Source organism: Amblyomma americanum, chromosome 3, assembly GCF_052857255.1.
Source record: "Amblyomma americanum isolate KBUSLIRL-KWMA chromosome 3, ASM5285725v1, whole genome shotgun sequence".
NCBI classification, from domain to species: Eukaryota; Metazoa; Arthropoda; class Arachnida; order Ixodida; family Ixodidae; genus Amblyomma; species Amblyomma americanum.
This window is the reverse complement of record NC_135499.1, coordinates 193,575,533-193,597,375: the sequence shown is the minus strand read 5'-3', so window position 1 is coordinate 193,597,375 and position 21,843 is coordinate 193,575,533. Positions and strand designations below refer to the sequence as shown.

The 21,843-nt window shown below is 44.5% G+C and overlaps 1 protein-coding gene across 2 annotated transcripts in view; it reads right to left on the bottom strand.

The window, feature by feature from the left end:
• Positions 1-4,224: 4,224 nt before the first annotated feature.
• The window catches only part of Rs1 (Dead-box helicase Rs1), a 34,262-nt gene continuing 16,643 nt past the window's right edge, over positions 4,225-21,843 (bottom strand). For both annotated transcript variants that reach the window (XM_077659432.1, XM_077659433.1), the window contains exons 10-18: positions 18,948-19,089; positions 14,146-14,381; positions 13,564-13,646; positions 12,606-12,700; positions 11,697-11,900; positions 10,485-10,555; positions 7,739-7,868; positions 6,066-6,156; positions 4,225-4,440 (exon numbers count right to left, since the gene is read on the bottom strand). In XM_077659432.1, the coding sequence (XP_077515558.1) occupies positions 4,344-4,440; positions 6,066-6,156; positions 7,739-7,868; positions 10,485-10,555; positions 11,697-11,900; positions 12,606-12,700; positions 13,564-13,646; positions 14,146-14,381; positions 18,948-19,089 (1,149 nt within the window). In that variant the 3' untranslated portion in view covers positions 4,225-4,343. The remainder of the gene's footprint in view (positions 4,441-6,065; positions 6,157-7,738; positions 7,869-10,484; positions 10,556-11,696; positions 11,901-12,605; positions 12,701-13,563; positions 13,647-14,145; positions 14,382-18,947; positions 19,090-21,843) is intronic.

Genomic DNA, 21,843 nt, shown 5'->3' with positions numbered 1-21,843 from the left:
TGTTTAAAACAGCCACCGGCCAGTGCAGCGACGTATCGCTGAACTGCTGCGCCACTGCACCAGCAGTGGCACGAGGACTCGCCGCGATCTAACAATGTGACGAGTTTCGCGTAGTTGCGTGGTCGAAATTAGAACACAGTCAGATTCGAATTGGAGAGAAAAACAATGGACTCAGAATTAGAATAGAACAAGAACTGAATGAGACTGGAAGCTGAAAGAATGCTGTCGCATTTCGTCCGCATGAGTCAGTCCATATGATCGCCCCTAAATTCTTTTCCGTCTATATTTGTAAACAGTTATGAATACAAACGCACATTTCGAAGGTGCTGATTTATAACACATATCCGACGGATAAATTCCAAGCAACAACCACTAGCAATGAATATCCTGCAATAGCTGGCCTACCTTGGTCGCGCCTATGGGCGACATATGTGTAGACAATAGATGCAAAAACTGAATGTTACTAAATTTAGCGTGACTTTTTATGCGCGGCCTTTTTGTCAGCAAAGCCAATTGGTCTGCCTGCAACCATGGGTCGTATAGATAACACCACTTTTATGCCCTTGGGTGCGGCGCAGTTCTGCAAAAACTACGCAAAAAGTATTGTGTTTGAGTTAGCTAGAGGAACTGTTGCAGTCATTTATACTTATATATTAGGGGGAAAATATGCGTCATTAAGTGCCACAGCACGTATCTACTTCCGCTGTTGGCTCAGTGCAACTAGTGAAGTAAGGTATCTTAACGAGGGTTGTGTTCAGTGTGGCCCCAGCGTGAAAGAAACGAGCAGGCCTGCGACGACAGGTTGAACTGCATTGATGCTACTAATGCGCTGAAGGTGTTTTTTAAGACACGCCGATTCGAGACGAGGAACGCATCCTGGCCAGGCGCAAGAACGACACCACAGATTCGGTGGCCATGAAGCTTATCTCGTTGCACATTCTTCGTCGGTAAACTAAACAGGATTCCACAGCTCACCACTGAAGTAGATGCAGACGCATACTAACGTACGTCGTCTTGCTCACTCCGAGATAGCGCAAGAGTAGGGAGTTTTGGCACAACTGGAGTTGCTGCCTGGTTAGGCAGCAACTCGTTGCCATTGCCGATCTACTGCGACCAGATGAGGACACGCACATGTCACTGCATATGAGCAGCAGAGACTCGGTTGGTAGCTAAAACTTAAATATGTGGTAAGATCAAGTAGAGTACCCCTGAGACATTATCAGATGATCACTGAAGAGAGTTTCCAGAACGGCAGTTGAGCGGGACTTATTTCAGACGAGCACACAGAAGGACATAGCAGAACGGGGGCTGACTCCAAGTTTACTACTACAGAATCGCTGAATTACTATTACAGAAACTATGCGTCGCCAAATAGCCCCGCAATGTGCTTTATTAACCACCTAAGAGGCTACGCGTTTCAGCGCCAGCTACATGCTGGGGCTAGTGGCGGGGTCAGACAGTTTTTTTTCCTAGAGACATTCTTGCTTGGGTAGATTATCGGTGCTTATAGATTTTAGTTTGGTTTATAGGGGTTTAACGTCCCAACTGAACGCCGCGGTGCTGGGATGCGGAAGGTGGCGGGCCCTAGCTGGAACGACGACGATGATATCCCACAATGCTACTGCCGTGCGCCGAGCGAGCCGTTATTAAGCATGAAATGCGCCCATTCTCGGCAAATTCAGGCGAACATCGCACGGAAACGGAAGCAAACCTAAGGCCGAACATGAAGCCGAACTCATCTAAACACATCGCAAATTTTTTCCTTAGAACTGTACACAGCAGAAATAAAACTTGTCGCACTGCAGCACCGAGCAGGATTCGAACACGCGTTGGCGCAAACGCAGCAGCTTCGTTTTCCGACGCCTTAGGCCACCGTCGCAGATTTAAAAAAACTTTATTACATGCAAGAATAACACTGACTGTCCTCAAGCTCTACTTAACAGAGTCGCATTCTGCGAACCCTTCATGCATTCTTATGCCATCGCCACGCTACCAATTCGAAAAGCGTGGCCATTCAACGGAGCTGCATGGTCGAGTCGCGAGAGAGGCTCGACTGTGTTGCTAACGGCAGCTTTATGTACCCGCACACGTACGAAGGTGAAAAGGCGGCCGGACGCGTCGCTGAGGCCGATGAAGAGCGGGTACGTCAAACAGCTAAAGCAGCGAGGGACACTCAACGCGCTGCTAATCACGAAAAGCCGAAGCCCCTGGACGCAGAAGCACTTAAAGCGTCGAAAGTAGCGAGAAAAGACGAGTAGGCAGTCCCGATAAGAAAGGCGGCCGACGCCGGAGCCCGCCTAGCTCGAAAAACTGAAGCGGCCGAAGGCAAGGGCACGTTAAGCAGCTAAAAGTCCTGGCCTAGTCTACAACAGTGTGCTGCTACCACCGCCCATGAGCCGGGCTAGATTCGCCACGCTTTCCTGCAATGCATGTCATGCTTAAACCTACTTTCGACGAGTGAGGCAAGTAGCCTTTTTTCCTTTATGACTTCATGGTCGTACCCCGTGACGTCCGAAGACCGCGAACGCCGGAAAGCGAGATCGGCGGACACCGCCTGAAGTTCCCATTCACAGGACGAGGTCGCCTAGCCCTTGACAGTAAGAACTACTTTCACCCTCCGACACCGCCTGAAGTTCCCATTCACAGGACGAGGTCGCCTAGCCCTTGACAGTAAGAACTACTTTCACCCTCCCGCAAGCTCGTCGAAGCTGGCTTCACTGTCGCTTAAACCCCCATGTGGCAAAGTACACACCGCAGGAGACCGCTTTGTAGATTGGAAGAAGCCGGCTGCTTACACTAACCTCGCTCGCTGTCAGTGTAAATGAATGAGTAAAAAACGAGAGATACGCGCTGGTACAGGGTAGCACGAGGAGCGACTAGCAACGGGAACTACCAGAAATTTGTCACTCGCTCACTCTCGCAACACGGTGAGCTCATTGTTTACATTATACTCCTTAAATCGTAAAACGCAGCAGGAGCTTTGTGGCGCGTTACGCATTTTTGCGATGTTGTGCTTTTTGAGGCTCAACCTGATATTCCTCAACAGATGTTCCCCGGTTTCGAGAGGTCAATGGAGTTCACACGAGTTCATTCTACGAGCGTTCAGCAGATGAGAGCCTCAAACACCTAAGTGAGTTTCGAGAGTTCGTCATTGCATAAGCAGAAAAAACTGCAGCGATAGCCTATGGTGTCAGCATCCGCCTTGTATGCGGGAGGTGCGAGGTTCGACCCCAATGCTGCTGGGTACCAGTGGCACAATGGGTACAATCTTTCCCTGGTTTGATGCTCAGCTCAACTGTGGCGAAATGCTTGTGAAATGGGTCTTTGGCCCCACATGGTTAGAAAAATTTTTCTCACCAACAACAAAAGTACTTTTCAAATTTTTTTACATGTGAAACTAATTGAATGGGCTGACCATTTGGCTATTTTTGTTTTGTCGTGCACCGAAGCCTACATTGCGTTTTCTGTCCCTCAATGTGGCCGTTTTTGCAGAAATCGAGATATTTGCAATTAAGTTCAAACAAAAACGCAAGGGGAGTTTTCAGCTTTAATGAAAACAATGCTATAACAATGTTTCAGAAAACACTGTAAAAAAGTTCTGTTTGAAAACTCAGAATGCAAATTTGCTTTAAAAATGCGGAAATCTTGAAATTTTTCACCTTTTAAGAGCGTCTATTACAAACCAAAATGGCGTCATCCGCAGTTTATGGTTTAAGGGGGTTTAATGTCCCAAAGCGACACAGGCTATCAGGGACGTAGTGAAGGACTCAAATTTCGACCATCAGGGGTTCTTTAACGTGCACTGACATCGCACAGTACACAGGCCCCTAGAATTTCGCCTCCATCAAAATTCGACCGCCGCAGCCGGGATCGAAAATTCCGTCTTTCGGGTCAGCAGCAGAGTGCCAAAACCACCGAGCCACTGCGGCGGCGCGGTTTATCTTTTGCAGCATGATAGGGCATCTCAACACACCGAACACACTATGGGCACATACACAACTACCCGACGCCTTTGTAGCACCAGAAATGCAGCACGAGAAAACTGCTAAAATGACTACAACACGTGATGAAATGACTTCCAAACACAAACAAACTTAGTTTAGACAATAGGTCTTACGCATAATGCACATGTGCAGAGTAAACTAAACGAGTCTGCTCTTTTTTAAACAATGCAATCACACCGCCCCCCGTCCACATGCTCCCTCATCTGTGGAGACAAATAAATATCGCAACAGATTTTCCTTTTAATTTCAGTGCATTCACATAGAATGTTTGCCAGTGGAAAGTCCATACACTATTCACAAATACATGAGAAGGGTGAACCACATTTGCTGTGTAATTAATCATTTTCTCCGGTATCGACTCTTCGACTTGAATTTCTTCACTGGACCTTTGCTCTTCTTGACCAGACCCATCTCCACTTTCTCCTTGTAGGTAGGCCTTTAAAAAAAAAGAGCAAAAATGTATTTGAACACCTCTACTGTCACAGCAAAGCATATACATTTCATCCTCTCAACGAAGACCAAGACCACCAGTGACCACAGGTCAGTTGGTCACCAGCCCCCTAACAGGCCCCTTTAGGAGATTTTGAAACAGTTTTGAAGATTGTCAGTAAATGTGTTCAATGCATAGAACGAATGCTTTTGAGCATTCACATTAATTGTGAGTCCTTGGAACGGAGCCAGTGATGTATTTATAACTTTAAAAAGCATGATCTTTAAAATTCGCAAAACAACTGCGCAGTGACGGTTTTTGGACTATTTTTACTGGATGAAATGCATTTTTATACCAGCTCATTCCAAGGCACGGACCACAAACATTCACATGTTTGTACAAGCGTATCAAGAAAAACCATTTCACTCATTCACTGAAGTGAAATGGCGCACCTATAGACACATGACTGTTTGCGATACACACCTTGGCACATGGGTAAAGGATTTAGAACCACTGTCTAGAGAGTGTACATCATGCGTATGAGAGAAGTCATGGTAAGCAAAAGGTCGCAAGGCTCTGCCATTCACAGCAGCCACAGTAGCCAGAACATAACAGGCACACTTCCAGAAGCTGCAAAGGTCATCTGCTCATGTAGATGCGCAAATCCCTCTGGCATAAGGGAGGTCAACTCCTTCGCACATGCTTCCAGAGTCATTCACAGTCTTTGCATTCCCTTAAGATGAATATGCCTGTCTGTGCTGCTGGCTGGAAAGCCAGTGATTGACGAAGCATCAAACTCGGGCATGTAATTCCTAAAGACATGCGTGAGCGAGCTGCCTGGAGTGCATCAGACTGTCAGCGTCGGATAATCCTCAGAAGTGGGCAAACTGAGCACCAACATGTGACATATGGGCGACATATAGTTCCAATCTTCATTATTTTTTTTCTGACGTGTGTATGACAGTATGAGTTGAGGGGAGAGAAAAGCAGCATCATTTTGAAGCTAGTTGAAAAATACTTGCAGAGGGGTGAGAAGTGATGGAACACTGTATTTACTCAAGTAATAAAACCATCCCCCACTTTTGTCATTAAGAATTTACTTTTCTTTTAACCCTGTGTAAAAAAAAAAACATGCACCTTACTTTCAGAGCCGGTTCAGCATGTTCATTGCATATTGCCATGACTGGCAGTCCTCATTGACTATCACAAAATCGCCGTATCACAACATGATACAGCGAACACCTCTTGAAGGGAACGATGCTAACTCCAGCAACACAAACGCGGGTGACGCAGGAACGCTACTTGTCAACAGCACGCTTTGTTGATGATAGATGTATGGATCAACAGAAGGACAGACAGCCAGACTGCCGGGCGAGCGGGTAGACATATGACGCGATATAAAATTTTGACCCTTACAAAAATATGCTGAAGCTTTGTTTTCCCAGCATAATGAAGCCTCCTACCAAATTCATGTCAACTGTCCTGGGAAAAACGTGCTCATTATGCGAGTAAATACAGCACCTATCACTTGCCCACTTTTCTTAACCTTGGTAAATATTGTTTCATGGTCCCTTTAAGGCAACTCCTACCCTACCAGAGCCAAAAGTTTCTCTCTTTCTGTAGCTACATACCCATAGCGGAATTTCTTAATGGCCTTCTGGCTGGTGTCCACAAGCTCAGCATCAAAGCTCTTGCGTTTCTTGCCACCCTTCTTGCCTTTAGCTGCAAGAAAAGCAAATAACACTGAGATATTACAGCAGAAACAAGCACCATGCTAATTAAATAGGTCAATCAAAATATGCAAAATAATACTGCAAAGTCTGGTCAACATGGTGAGCTTTAAACACAAAAAACTGTCTAGTGTTCACAAAAAGACTGTGAAGAGATATATTGTATTTGAATCTAGGCCGATGGTTATTTTTTAAAACACAAGATATGAAACTCTTACGTTGGCTTCGATTCGATGATTTTGTCACTGTAATAAAAAATACGACAATGCATAAAAGCAAAAACAAAACAAAAAAGTGGCACGCAGGTGGCACCCCCTCCCAAAACACCAACAGAAGATTGCACTGCAGCTGTTACTATCCATAGGCAATGCCAATAAAAGCACACGAGTACTGGCTGGCATTTTGACCTCGTTTTCACTCGGTGTGGTGGCGTGGGCATGTTCCGGGGCAGTGCAAGTCTTTCACATGTGGTTTTTCACCGACATCATGGCACCAAACAGATGGTGTCATTGTAGTGCCGCCTTCAAGTGAAAAGTTGTGCTCGCTGCAGAGCAGTCTTCAAACCTGCAAGCTGGTTGAGACTTCGGCGTGGATGAAAAGGAAAGAATGTTCACTGTTGAAGTAGGCAGCTTGATGAACTTTTTGCTTGCACCGCAACGAGGGAGGCATTTAGGGGCCCGAAGAACGGCCACCATCCCGAAGTGTAACCAGCATTGGCAGAGCTCATGAAATCATGGAGGTCAGCGGCACTTCTAGTGACCTTTAGAAGTGCTACAGGCTAAAACGAGAGCGTTAGCAAGAGAGCGAAGCATTCCACTGGAAGAGTGAAACATGCGAGTTAACTCCAACGGGCCACACCAAGCGCGCGTCGCTAGGAGTTATAGCTAGCTGGACCGCTGCAGCCTGGGATGACATATCAGAAAGCTTGGTTGCAGACTTGCTCTGAAACTGCAGCATTTTCAATGCAATTGATGGCATAGAAGATTGTGCACTGTACGAAGAGGACAGTGATACGGAGGTCAGCGACAATGAGGACAAGTGAACAGGAGCAGGTTCGTGGAAATAAATGCTCTTTGTGTGCTGACCCTGTTGTCGTTCTCAATTGTTTTTTTTCGGCCAGCTTACATTCGAGGAAAGCTTTTTTTTTTATTTGACCTCCAACTTCCAGGTGTTTGCTTAGAATCATGGGCCAGCCTTGATTGGAGTAGATATGGTAGCACTTTCAAGACAACCACACACACAAATAAGACTACAAGGATAAAAGAACCTAATACATGCTTCCTCTCATCCTTCATTACATCCTTCATGTTAGCTAACGATACCTTGGTACTTTCTCCAGACAGAGCTAGTTATATTTAAAACACACCTTAAAAGTGCATCCACTAGATATCTGCTAATTACAACTACCAAAGGAAGCCGAGTGCTGTTGTTTCTGAGGTGGACATGAAAAAGAAAAGCAGAGTATAGGACCCTGGAATATCACCATGCAGCTCCAAAGGGAGCTACGGCTATGCCTGCCTGAAATGAGTAGACTTGGGCTGTGACCTGAACAAACAAAACCACGTCAAACTCACGCAGGATCATCTTCTTCGCACCATCATCATCACTGATGGCCCGTATGCGTTTGGGCTTCTTGGCCCTCTTGGCCATGCGAGCCTGGTATTGTGCTGTCTTCTCCAACTCCCTAGAGACACGGTCTTCAGCCTAAGCAGGGCAGGGGAGAACATGAGGGAGTAACAAGAGAATAAAAAATAAGAGCCCAGCTGGGAACACGGATTGATGCCAGCCAATTTTTAGTAACCTACTTTTGAATAAGCTAACATTTATAGCGATTTATTTAGAAATACCCCAAAACTGCACGCTGTTTCTGTGTGGTTCTGAGAGTTAAGAGAACAATAACTTTATACGTGCTAACTCTTGCCTCCACTAATCAGCATTATCATATATAAGAATGTGTCTTTAGCTGGCAGCTTAAAATGCTATGGACAGTTGTTCCATTAAATGCAATCATTTATTTATTGATCTCCAATACCTCAAAGACCCTAGGGGTGCAGGGTTTAGATGAGCTGTAGTAAAGCACGAGGTTTCAAAGTCACACTGGTCTCTACTAGCAGGAGCTAGCAATGCTAATAGCAAAGCTTGCTCCCAAACATGTTATGCCATGTCTGGTTCCACTGCAGAACCTCCTCTTTTACATGAAACTGGAAATCATCAAGCGAATAGAACGAGGTGAGAAGAAATCCGAAGTCACTGCCGCAAACAAAACTCCAAGAACCACGCTAAGCACCATTGTGAAGAACAAGGCTGACGTTCGGGCTAAAGCAGAGAAGAGACCCAGGGCCCATGGCGCCAGACGTGATGCAAAGCTGCGTATGAAGACGTTGAGGCGACTATGTATTATAGGGGACAAGTGTCTCCAGGACATGTGAGCGGGAAATGAAGCTGATAGCTCAGTTGTTTTCTGGAAGCTTGAGACCATACTTGTGACAATGAAGGTCAGATTGACATACTTTATTTTGGAATAGTCCAATGCAGTGTTCATTGGCAGACACCGCAGCTATGCGCCCTAATCGCTTTCCCACCATACTGGGGAATTTTATCCCCAATAGTATAAACGGCTCCTCAGCGTTCAATCACGTAACATTCCTGTTTCCAGCCCTATGAATAAGCAGAGAGCAACGGACTGCTTTTGTTCTCAACAGACCAGACTTCCACGGTGGCTCCGGTTGACTGCAATGCTTTAAAAAACGTCTTGAAATTGTCAGCAGGGCAATCATTGGTGAGAGCCGTGTCGCGGTCATTGACGCTGTGAACAAGTGGACTGAAGAAACTTACGGCGACATCACAGCAAGGTACCAACAACGTGATATTTTCAACACAGATGAAACTCTGTTATTTGCCAGACGCTTCTAAACAAGTCATCAGAGTTTTGTGAAGACAAGTCCCATGGTGAGAAAATTAATACGGCTAGAATATCAGTGTTGCTCACCACCAGCATGAAAGGATTGACGAAACTTTGACCACTCATGATCAGAAACAGCAAGTCTGCGCGATGTTTGCAGAACGCACTTTTGGTTCCTGTGACCTACCGGAGAAAATGAACAGCGTGGACGACCTGCAAACTGTCTGCCAAGTGGCTGAAGCCTTGAAACAACAACCTGATATGCCAAGATCGGAATGGCTGTCTCCTCACAGACAACTGCTCTGCCCTCCGCTGGAGTGCTATTTTCAGCAACACTGAACTTCGCTTCCTTCCACTGAACGCTACATCAGTGCTCCAACCTTTGGACCAGAAAAAAATCCATGTGATGAATGTTGGCTATAAGAAACGTCTGGCTATGAGGCTCCTACAGAAACTGAGGACTGGAAGAGACCTCAAAATCAACCTCTCAGCCGGTTTGTTTACGCTGAGTGGGTTGTAGAATGATCTCAAAAATGAAACTACGCAGGACTGCTTCTGACATTCTGGTTTCTGCTTTCCCGGAGAAGACAGTGCACGTACTTTGTCGAGTGAGCTCGACAAAGCTACTGTTGGTCTTTATTTGCGGAACTAGCTGTCTGAATTTATTGGTGCTATTTGTGATGGAGCAGCCGCAGGCGAATTTGTCTCCACGGGACGACGACATTGAGACTGCAGGGAAGCTTGCGGACGAAGACATCACTGAAGACATCACGGATAAGCTGGACACCACTGATGCAAACTGTGACGAGGGTTTTAGAGAATCCGTGCTCATGTGATTCGATGTGCTCCATGCGCTCAGCATGGTTCATCACTACTGCACGTTGATAGAAGGCTGCAATCTCAGCTGTTCAGAGTCCATCGGTAACACTGAAAATTATTTTTTTTTCGAGGTAATGAAGATGAAAAAACAAAATAATTCACAACTGTTTTGCACATGGTAATCTGCACGCAGTAAGTGGCTATCACAGAAATAAATTATTTTCGTCTAAATGTGCTTGTATGTTGTTCAATTTACTGCTACTATTATATCGAATTACACTACACATTATATTTAAGTTCAATATATGCTGGCTCAACTGTATGACATATGCAAAACAGAATGTTTAACTCATATGCTCCCGCCTTGTGTAATACTGTTGCCATCTCTAAGCAAAATAAGCAAAATGATGGCTATGCTTCTGTAACACAGCAGGCTTCATGGAGTTTGTGCAGCACCACCATAAAGGCACAAGCTGTCTCGTGCCTTTCATGTTCCAGAAGATCAAAGAAGATAAAGCTTTCACGGAGCTCTGTGAACATTTACAAACTGAGCAGCAATGTCTGGTTTCCACATTTAGTACGATGAGGGAAACGCTCACATTTTGCGCTCGTGGTGGTATCTTCATCCTCTTGAGAGTGTGTTTGCTGTGCTTGCCAAGCTTCAGTTGCACTGAAATGAGATGTACATAACATAAATGTCTGCATACAGCACTTTCCAAGCATGTACAGTAAAGAAATAAAATCTGTAAATTTCCTGCTCTTCATCATGTGTGCAAAATGATGAAGAGTCAACCTGCACAACAATAGAAGTTGTCGAAACCAAACTTTAGACAAGTGGTAACAGTGCAGTAAAAATGTGCAGAAAAACAAAGAAATTCATGCAGTTCAGAGCAGAGGCATGGCTTATTGCTTATGCAAAAGTGCAGAAACGCTGAGGAACGCTGAGGACAAATTGAAGCTGGCCTGCGTCGAGATTACAGCGTTACAATCCCTCTCAATGAAAACTGAGCCTTTGCAAGATAGAAAAGGCCAAAAAAGAAATTCAAGTGTTCCTACCACTGGCTGTTTTCGCAAGTAAACCGCGGATTTTTGGGCCATTAAATTCAAAACAGCTATCACTAGTCCTTTCAATGCTGATGTCATGGGTGTGAACAGACTGGCAGAAAAAAAACATGTTTTGAGCCCAGCAACAGTGTCTCCTTCCAAAGAAGCACTGAATTTGTAATATAATTCCTTCAGTAACCAATATGCAGTTTCAAATTTCAAAGTCACTCAATATTAATGATGTGCTAGATTAGAGTTGACGTGGAGTGCTTAGTTCAGAATCAAGGTCCTTTTATATGTCTACAGATCCTGTAGAGTTGTCGACAGCACTTCTGAGGTCAAAAAAAGCTCTTGCTCTTTAACGAACCACCTCACATTACTGGGATGGCCAAAAAGTGACGAGTCTGAACAACAGACTTTGCATGTCGTTTTTTTAAAGAACTATCAAAGTGAACTCTTGCAATTTTTTGCAAGTGCTCTTCTGTCTATACTAAGAAACCTGCCCCAGACTGTGATTGATCACTATGTGCCATATAGCCTAACGCCTGCTGTCATAATAGTTCTACCTTCTGTACTCCAGACTTTTATTCACCTTTTTTTAATTTTTAAGGCTCAAAGAGCCCCTGGTATGTTCATGGCTGATGACTACTGGATTTGTACTTTGCCTTCAATGCTTGTCAAATTTTGAGCAAGCAAGGGGGTACCTACGGCAAAAACCAAAAGCAGTGCCAGCTACTACCTGCCAATCAACAGGTCAAGCTGCCCACCTTGTTCACGAAACTTTTCTTTGGGTGTCTGGAACCAGGTGCGCTGTGGCTCCTTGGCAGCTGCCTTCTTGTTGACCAGGTCTGTTGCTTTGTCAACCTCCTTCTCAATGATGCCCAGCTCCTTCTCTGCCTTTTCTTCCTCCAGAATGGTCTCCAACTCTTGCTCCAGGCCAGCTATTTTCTCCCGGAACTGTGCCACTATGTCTAAACACCAATCAGCCACAAGACAAGAGCAGATAGTTGCAGTACATGTTTAATACTGACAATCCAGTCATAAAGAACAGCCTTGCAAGGTAAGTCAAAAATGAAAGGAAAGCACGCATAGTAATGTAGGTCCTATGGCCTAGGTGACCTTCAGACCTCCCCAATCAAGCATGTTATTAATTTAACTGCTCCAACAGTGACTTTTATTTTTAATCTGTGCCCAGAATCGGGGATGTCTCCATCCCAGATGCAGGCTCGAAAGTTATGACCTGCTTCAAGAAGGGTAACCAAAATGACCTATCTAACTACGAACCTATAACTTTACACTCACTTTTTTCCGAAGGCATTGAAAAGAGACTCTGCACATTTCGTTAAAGCTCTCCACAAAAAGTTACATAACATATTGCATCATGTCCACAAGGACTTGTTGTACATTAAATTAAATTCCATATTTGGAATCAGCACGCAAAAATGCGTGTTCCCTGAAGATTTCATAATTGTGACTTCATTAATAAAAATTTTTTTTATAAGACCAGCTTCCCTCCTTAACTTACGACGGCAGGTATACCTGTATAAGCCACACTTCACTGTTTGTAAACAAAGTACCAAAGGTGTCAAGAAGTTACTCCGGATGCTGAAGGGCACGGACAGGAATTTTCAAGGGCTGCTGCAAATAAAGGAAAATCATGCCATGAAAAGCCTCACCAGGTGGCAGAATGCGTTGCTTCACAGGTGTCTTGGCCTGCTTGACAATCTCCTTGAGGAGCTTCCTCTCCTGCTCACCAACCATCGAGACTGACCTGCAAGCAACAGAGATGCTCGTCTAGCCATGACAAAGGCTAACGTCTACTTCTCTTTGACAAAGATGAGTCTTCTTTCCAGGAAAACAACTGCCTCTGAAAAGGACACACTCAAGGATGCACATACAGCTTCCAATGCTTATGACTAAACTAGCAATTAAACATTGTATAAGAATAGCGAGTTGGATTAGTTGGATGTGTCCTTCGTCTATGTGCGCTGAATTTTCGCTTTCAACATTGTATACTGCCTTCTTCAGTCAAAAGCAGGTGCATATATTGTGGAAAAAAAATTCTCGCGCACTGAACACTAGCTCAGCACTGACTCCAAAGAGGCTCTGCATCAACAATCTGCCATACGTGGTTAAAAATTGTGGTATTCAAAGCACAATGGTAAGCCTACAATAAAATTTGAGCCCTCTCTTTGCAATTTTCATACGTCCTGGGCATACACATTGAAATTAAGATGTACACAGCAGGGGCTGTAAATAATGTAACAGAAAATGCCTCCCACTTTTAAACTGCATGCCTAGGTTGTCAAAAAGATTTAGATTGTCATGGCTTACATAGTCCACAAGCTTTTGCAGCCAACAGTACATGACATACATCTACTATTTGCACTATTACCCCTTAATGTCACTAAAGCTGCTGCATAACTAACAAAGCTTAAATAGCAAAGGTCTCATAAAGTCAACAAAACCACCACAATGTAACCGCCACTGGTGTTCAATTACGGCCTACTGCACGCGTGCGTGCATATCTGTGTTGACAATGCAAACATACATCTACAAGTTACATTTCATACGATGTTCACAAGCCACAAATGTGGTTCACAACTAAATAGGAGAAAGAACAGCATCACATACCGTCCACTCTTTCCAGCACGAGCAGTACGGCCCACACGGTGCACATAGTGCTGAACAGTATGAGGAAGTGTGAAGTTTATTACCTGCATTAAAAACATACATTGGCATAAGTTGACTGCAAAAGAATTACTCTACTCTGACTAGCACATTGCAGCAGATGATTTTACTATTGAAACATTTATCCACAGGCTAGTTTAATATTTCACCAGATAAAAAAAGAACTAATTCATAACCAATAATATTTAGCCAGTGAGCAAAGCTGATGCAGGTATACTACAGCACTCCATATAACCTGCAACACATCCGCAGTAAATTAACACAGGCTCACACTGTATAGTTAATCAACGTGCTCTCAAAGTGAGCACAAAACAAGCACAACTATTCAGGGTACTTTGTGATTTTCATCTGCTGCTCAGTGCTCAACTTTCGAGCACCACTGGGCTTGCACAGCTTTGTAAACTGAGCTTCTCCCATATCTTGTGCATTGCAGGTCATATTGAGTGCAATAGTAAATGTAATTGCAGCACTGAAAACAGAGTATCTTCGCTTGTTGCACTCCATAGGCCTGAAAGCTGCACATACCGTTTTTACATCCTTAATGTCGAGGCCACGTGCAACCAAGTCGGTGGTGACAAGCACATCAACCTCCATCTCCTTGAACCGGTGCAGGGCCTCGAGGCGCTGTGACTGGTTCAGGTTGCCATGCAACTCATCCACTCGAGCTCCCAGTAGGCCCAGAAGAATGCGTAGCCGGTGGGCGAGTTTCTTTGTTTGCACAAACACAATGGTGTGGTCGTGGAATGTCCGCAACACAAGTGCTGAAAGGACAATGAAGAGGGGACGGATAAAGGTTTACTGCTATAGTCGAAGCCGTTTATACAGAAAAAGCTCATAACTTTGAACATCAAGGGACCAGAAAAAAATGTTCGAATTATCCGAAAGTTCGAATTTTGGAATGACCCCAAAGAACAGTCAAGAACTGCTTGCATCACGGTAAATTTATTTGGTGAAAAACTGGGCAATTGTTGCCTCTTTTTACAATGAGAAAGGCACAGCAATGAGGATTTTTAAGAGGGTTAGCTCTTACTCATCACGTTCGGAGATTTCGTGGGGTCTGCTATGGCCATGAGATCACAGCGCCATCTGTGGCAGCAAATGCTCATCACGTTTAGAGATTTCGTGGGTCTCCTGCAACCTGAGATTGCAGCGCCATCTGTGGCAGCAACTAGAAAACAGCGCATCTCGCACTGAGACTTGTAGCGCTGTCTACAACGCAAACATTTGTTCCGCTATATATACTCCGGCAACAAGGGGCATCCATCCGGGTAAAGTTGTGTATCGAATTTGGAGGCAAATAAAGTCCTACGGGTTGTGGCATAGAAATAAAACCACAATTAAATAATAGGTAAACATTGTATACATGCAATTACTAATTGAAGCGATACCATATCGCACCGCAAGCTGAATTCTAGGTCCACCTTGACCCCCTAATGAAACAAATTCCGTTTGGGACGTACCCTGAGGGGGCGCAACTCGACACCGGGTAGACGTGCATTGTAATTTCTCTGATAGCTGGCGCTAGGCGTCGATCGCGCTGCTAGGTGGAAAAGTAGGTTTACTTTTCCGAATCGCTCAGGGTTTTTTTCACTGACTCCGCTGGATGCGAAAAGACTTTCGTTTTACGCATGGCCAATAAAGCTAACGCTCGTTACTACGTCTTCAGACGGTGGCAGTCTTTTTTACGCTTCAATCATTGCTTTATTGCGTGCATGTTGTCACTACCATTGAAGCAGAACTGGTCCAAAATTGTAAGGGCCTACCACATCCTTAATGGTGCATAGCTGTGGAACTGCAACGCTAGCGCGTCGCATCGATCATAAGCAGCACCATCATATGTGAGGAGGCTTCACCACAAAAATTAATAGTATGTGACAAGCGTGCAGTCTCGGCATACTGGAAGAACAAGAACCACGTGGATGGAAGTGAAGGAAATGGTTTAGCAGCTTTGAAGCAACGAGAAAAATAATGGGGGGGGGGGGGGCATTAGTGACTCTCCAATCTACTTTCAAAATAGCGCTAAGCTGGGTTAGGTTAGCTGACTGATGCTAGCTGGTCAAGCCGCTGCTGCTGTGGGCTGGCATGGAGCGCAGAAAAGCGAAACCGAAACTACCTAAGCAGACGAACTGTTCTCTGAGACGGGGCTGTCCGTTCAGCATCATGCTTGCCATTGTGTGCACGAGCGACTCTGCGGCCCGAAAGTCAGGATTTTGAGTAGGGCTATTACAACGATCTCTTGCCATGCCAGTCACACCTGGATGTGGTCTCTCTTTGGGAGCCTGTTTGAACTAACCGGTGCGGGACACATGGCATCCGAATTAGCGAGCGTCTGACGCCACAGACCTAGATGAGCATTGGCCAAGACCATGCCAGTAGTTTGAATTAGTATTTTCGAATTAATGAGGGTCAAATTAACAAGCTCTTACTGTACTGAAATTATAAGAAAAATGCCTACAGGTTCAATATAACATGCCATTTGGTATAAAACTCAGTAATTTGAACAACATGCAAACACACCGAGATTGATAATCTTCACTGCTATGGCAAGAACAATATTTTTCCATGTTATCAACAGACTGAACAGCTGAGTCAGCAATATCAACAAACCATAATGACTAAGCATACGGTATATGTCAAAGCAGGTGGGCTCAGGTTGAGTCAAGCCCTCATCACAGCATCATGAGAATCCTAGCTTTCTGCGATGTCAGCGATGATTTCCTTGCCTACAGGCTTCCCTGTGGTCTTAATAGCCCCGCCTACTACTGCCCAGTCACAAATAGCACCAGAAAATTCGAACAGCTGGTCCCACAGATAATCAAAAACCAAAAAACGGTACATTCAAGCTCGCCAAATATGGGACTCACGCCATGTTGTCCGGGAACGAAGAGACCAGAATGTCGGAAGCAGTTTTAAACGGTTCAGCTTTCGACAAACTCATCGATAAAAAGCACACTGCACCAGACCCGGACTACTAGAGATGGAACATGTGCACTCTATTCTCGTCACTCCTTTTCAATGACCAGCTGCTCCTATCACAAGCCCTACTGCGCATGCTCCGTAGAAAGTGCGTCATGCTACTAATTTGGCATATCCAACAGTGGTCGTTGCCTTCGCGTGCGCCAAAAACAACATGCCATTCTCCAAATTATGTCGACAGAAATGTGCGGCCTTGGATGGTGATACCAGAGTGACTGAATTTCAGGCAACTGTCAAGGACGTCTCAGCCACAGCGAGTTGAAACGATCAAGCTCCCAATGGAAGACGAGGTGATTGAAGCCATGTTGAGTGCAATCGTAGCCACTCTGAACTGCTGCATGTGATTAAACGCTTTGCGCTTGACATTTTTGTTTTTACTCTTTCAAATAATTAGAGTATTCTATGCCGTCCAACGGGCTTTGAATTAGTAGTGAGGTTTCATTGTATTATGCCAATGCCAACCGTGAGCTCATCTACATAGAAAAAAAAGTACAGCTATTACTGGAAAAGGAAAAGTGTTCCTGCACAAGTAAAACTGGTATTCTTGAAGTTTGATATTTTAATGGCTGTCTATGTCAAAAGTAAGAAACACTATCTGCAATAAAATGTTATTTGAAAGTATTTAATGTTCGAGAATTCAAAAAAAAAACTGCCAGATGAAGCAGTCAATGGTCTTAATTACGTTGCGATACTCCCACACTATCGCGCTGCTCTGGATGTCGGCACGCATTGTGCACACAGCGCAGCGGCCGCATCCACACACTCAGCCTTCAACGGCTGCACAGTTCAGCACATCACCAACACACAGTGACGAGCGCATGTGATGGGACAAGGCCCAGAACCCAGATGCAAAAGCGAACAGGCCATGGCCAGAACTGCGCTGTGCCCGCTGCACCGAAGAGCCAAAAGACGAAAATAATGAAAAAGATAATACAGAACTACCACCAGGACTGAGGCTAGTTCGTCGGCATTGGCTTTCATAGTTGCAGTGTAACAAGCCATACCTTGTTGGTTACGCCCGTCAACAGCTGAAATTAGAAGAGAGATGAAATGCCAGCTATTTTAGATACCGCGATGAGAAAGCCAGGATCGGAAGCATTTCGACTGGTCTTCATTTTCTCATGCGCACAATTTTGGCATGTAGGGGTACGCCTCGCCTGCGCTTCTCTGCTACCTTTTCACGTATTAAGACGAAAATACCCGCCTCAGAAAGAGTTCCATTTAAACCCGCTGAGCAAGGGTAGGTGCACCTCAGTGGCGCATTTAGCCATGCAAGACGGCACGCTCGCATCTCCTCACACTTTGTGCTGGCCCATGTCGATGACACGCCTCTGTCTGGAGCAGAGCAAAGCGCAATGTTAGTCTCCGCAAGGACACATCACAGAAGTCGAAGGTGCCATGTGGCATTTGTGGCGCGTGCACGGTGCTGTTCGACTACCATGCAACGGGCGACCCAGGCCGGCAGTGATACAAACACGCAATCACGTGCGTGCAGTGCAGTCACGTGGCCGTATGCCGCATAAATGAGGTTGGCGAAAATGCAGCACCCGAAATATCTATCGCAGTTTTATATTTAAAATCAGCAGCTTGTAATTTACAATCACATTGTAAGGGATAGAGACTATGATGCTTAGTGCACCTTGGCTTGCAGTTGTTTGAACATTGCGTAACGTAAGTTTGAAAGCATTTATTTTTAGTTTGCTTCACTTTTTATTTCAGTTGCCCTAGTGAACTCTGTAAACCACGTCTTTCAGTGTATGCTATTGAGCTATAATGAATTGCCTCGTTTTTTTTTTACCATCACATTTCAAGTCACTATTCGCACGTGAGTAGCATTTGATTATATAGTATTATGAATTTCGGGATGATATGAATTTATAAAGTTCCATGGCCAAGGACATTGTTTACAATGTGCAGAATTTCAGGTGATCTGAACACTCCCATGCCGCTACGAATGATACGAACACACCAGCCATGGCTACACATGAGCCCAACACAATGCCACACCGCAGCGGTCGTGTACAATACGTTATCATGGTCATCAGTCGTGCCGTAAACAGTTATATACCTTAAAGGATTCCCCATGCTTCCACATGTGGAATTTGTTTTCTTGGATGACAGGATTTTTTTTTCATGACCCTGTGGGGTTCGTATCATTGGGATTCTACTGTACCTGACTTCAGCATACTTTCATACATCAAATTACTGACACTACAAAACAACCTGCGATACACAAGAAATAAATGTATCTAGGTTTTTCACTATTTGAGATCTTGCCAATACAATGAGGCTGATGTGCACACAATTGCAAGTCTAGCTTGAACACATTTTCTCAGATGACTACTACTCACCAGCAAGGATTGCCTCCCGATCTCCCTCCCTTTGAGGTCGGATACGAATGAACTCTTGCCTAAGGTTGAGCGCCACGTCAGTGTTATTGTTAAGGAACAGCTTGACTGGTTTCTGGAGTGACACAGCAGCCAGGTCTTTCACCTGCATTTCCAGCATCAGAGACAAGCTATAGCTGACTCTGCTACAGGCATATCTTGTCACAAAACTTTCTGAATTTAAGGGCTCTAATAGGTAAGGCACAACAACATTCACTGCAAGCGGCTGATACACACATTGCTGGCAATAATGTCGCTTTTTGTATTGCATCAAATTATCAGCTGATACTCACATTAATGACATTAATTTATCTTTTTGCGTTGCATCAAATTATCAAATGGAACATAGTGATCTACCAATAGCACGCTCAGCAATGTTACTCATTTGACTCGGCAACGGTGCCATTGTCAAAAGAAGCAATCACAACTCTGTTCACTAGCATTTAAAGTAAATAATTTCAATAGTAATGCTGTACAAGTAGTGTCAGCTACCGTGATTTCAGAGACACTTCTGTAGATGCAGCTTCTAAGCAACCCTAGCCTTGTTTGTAAAGGCTGCAAGTTCTTCCAAAGGCATGAGTGGATGGCTGTTCATGAAGAGGTACTTAGGGTTTTCTGTGAGCAGTGAATATTAGTGCCATCTCCCTGCTTGAGTCCAGGGAACAAGGAGAATTGAGTAATAGGTTAGAGCAGCCCCCTAACAGTTTATTGATCACTGCCATGTCCTATTGCTGTTTTCATCATTGACAATGTGAGGCTTATATATGACCATACAAAAAGCAGACCTCACAACTTGCTTTTCTTATAATAAATCAGCTTAACCTCTTTTGCAAGCAGTACAAAATTAAGCTGCAGGCATAAACCTCAGCCGTAAGAGAAAGAAAAAAAAAACCTGTCACAAAATCTGGATGGTTACATCATGATATCTTGGTGAAATGTTACAACAGATAACCAGTGCCCCTACATGCCCAACAAAAACACAAGTACGGACAATGGTGGCCTAGAACCTATGTGAATAGGAAGTGTAGGTGGCACAGCTTACAACCTGAAATTGTGCTCTCGAACAAATTCAAATACTTTACATAAACTGATTTTTTGAGGCTTTGTGAAAGCAGCCACGATTAATGACCCATTGAAACTTCCCAGTTAGCATACATAAGATCACCCAAGCAACTTGACACAATTACAGCCAAACCAGATTATAATGAACCTGGGTAGAGCGAATTATGCTTTATATCGAACACTTGAAGCTGTCTTAGCATTATTCATGTGAAATGCACTTCCTATAACAAACTGTACATTGAACCTATCAAACATGAGCGTACACGATCGATGAACACCCATTGCGTGACGGCGCACCGGCTCCACGAAGCCGGGTTGGAGTGCCTCAATACGCCTGGTCCACAACTCCACGGCGCTGGTTGAGAAAAAAGAAGATGCTTCCGAGATAGCATGCAAAGAGAGAGTGGACGGGAAGCAACCGAACCAGCTGAGCAGCCCTTGATGCCTTTGCCGCCTTCTCCCCCGTTGAGTGCAGCGCTCCTATTCGGCAACTGCTCAAGATGTGATCAAGGTACATACGTGCAGCTCCAGGTCTATCGCGGAGAAACCAGACAGAACCAACTACTCAAGGCCTCTCCACTTACTCCGTGACGCCATGCTAGTTGTCCGTCTTACACTCGCAGCTGCGAGGGTTCACCAGCAGTTTTCTCTGCCTTATTTTATTTTCCGAGGTACACTGGCTACAGCAATGAGCCAATAAACAATAAACATAAGCCGAGCATATTGACTGCCTGGTAACCTGTCTGACACTGTTCATTCGGCATGATTTCGCTATACATCTTCCATGTTAATTATAACTGAAGTTTTCTCTCGTGGCCCTGATGATACACTTTGTATTGTAGCCAGCTTGCTTCATTTTTCTAATCTAGCATTAATACTCGTGACAAATCATTGCACTGTTATAGTTTCTATTCTTCAGTTCATTGCAATTAGTTCATATTAACACAACATTATCTCTTAGACAGCATAAATCTATCTAGCTGCATCTCATGCATTCCACAAACTTCGAAAGAGGCATAGCGTTTTTTTCTTTTGTTATTTTCAAAAGCAGACTCCCCCCATTATTCTTAAGCCTATGCCATAGTCAACCACTGCCTTGTCTCCAACCTGCTTCTTGTCTACCTTGGCACTGATGTCAGCCATCAGTACAGTGCACTGTGCTTATACTTTGCTCACTGCCAATTCCATGTCCTTATTGAAGCTTTTGTTAAGCTTACCTCTTGTTGAGCTTAATTATGAAAACTGCCACTGTCTCGTTAATACTATATAATTCCTCTATGTTGCCAGCTATACTCTGGTTGATGAGGTATCTCACACCTTGTTCTCGTCTGTCTGCTAATCCACGATAGGACAATACGTGCCCACCCCTTAGCACTGTATATGCCTCAACTGTCTTCCCAAGCTCACTAAGCCCTATGACATCTTGTTTACTGCCTGCTAGTTCCTCAAACATCCCTGCTAGACTAGCCTCACTGGATAAGGTTCTAAAGTTAAGCATTGCCAGATTCAGTTTCTAATGGCAGCCTGTCCAGAGCCAGAAATTCTTTGCACCCCCTACTGTGTCACAGGTCTGACCGCCGTCTTGGTCACTTGCTCTGCAGCGGCTGGGGACTGAGGGCCTACCGTTAATTTGTGTACAGTAGATGACAGATTTTTCTGACTCCAATAATTTGAACTTGCACAATATTTCGGACTTCACTGAAGAACCTTCAGGCACCTCATTGGGGAGTGTACATTCTCACGGCCGATATTTCGGACTCTATGTATTCCAAAATTTCAATTTTTCAAACAAAAATAC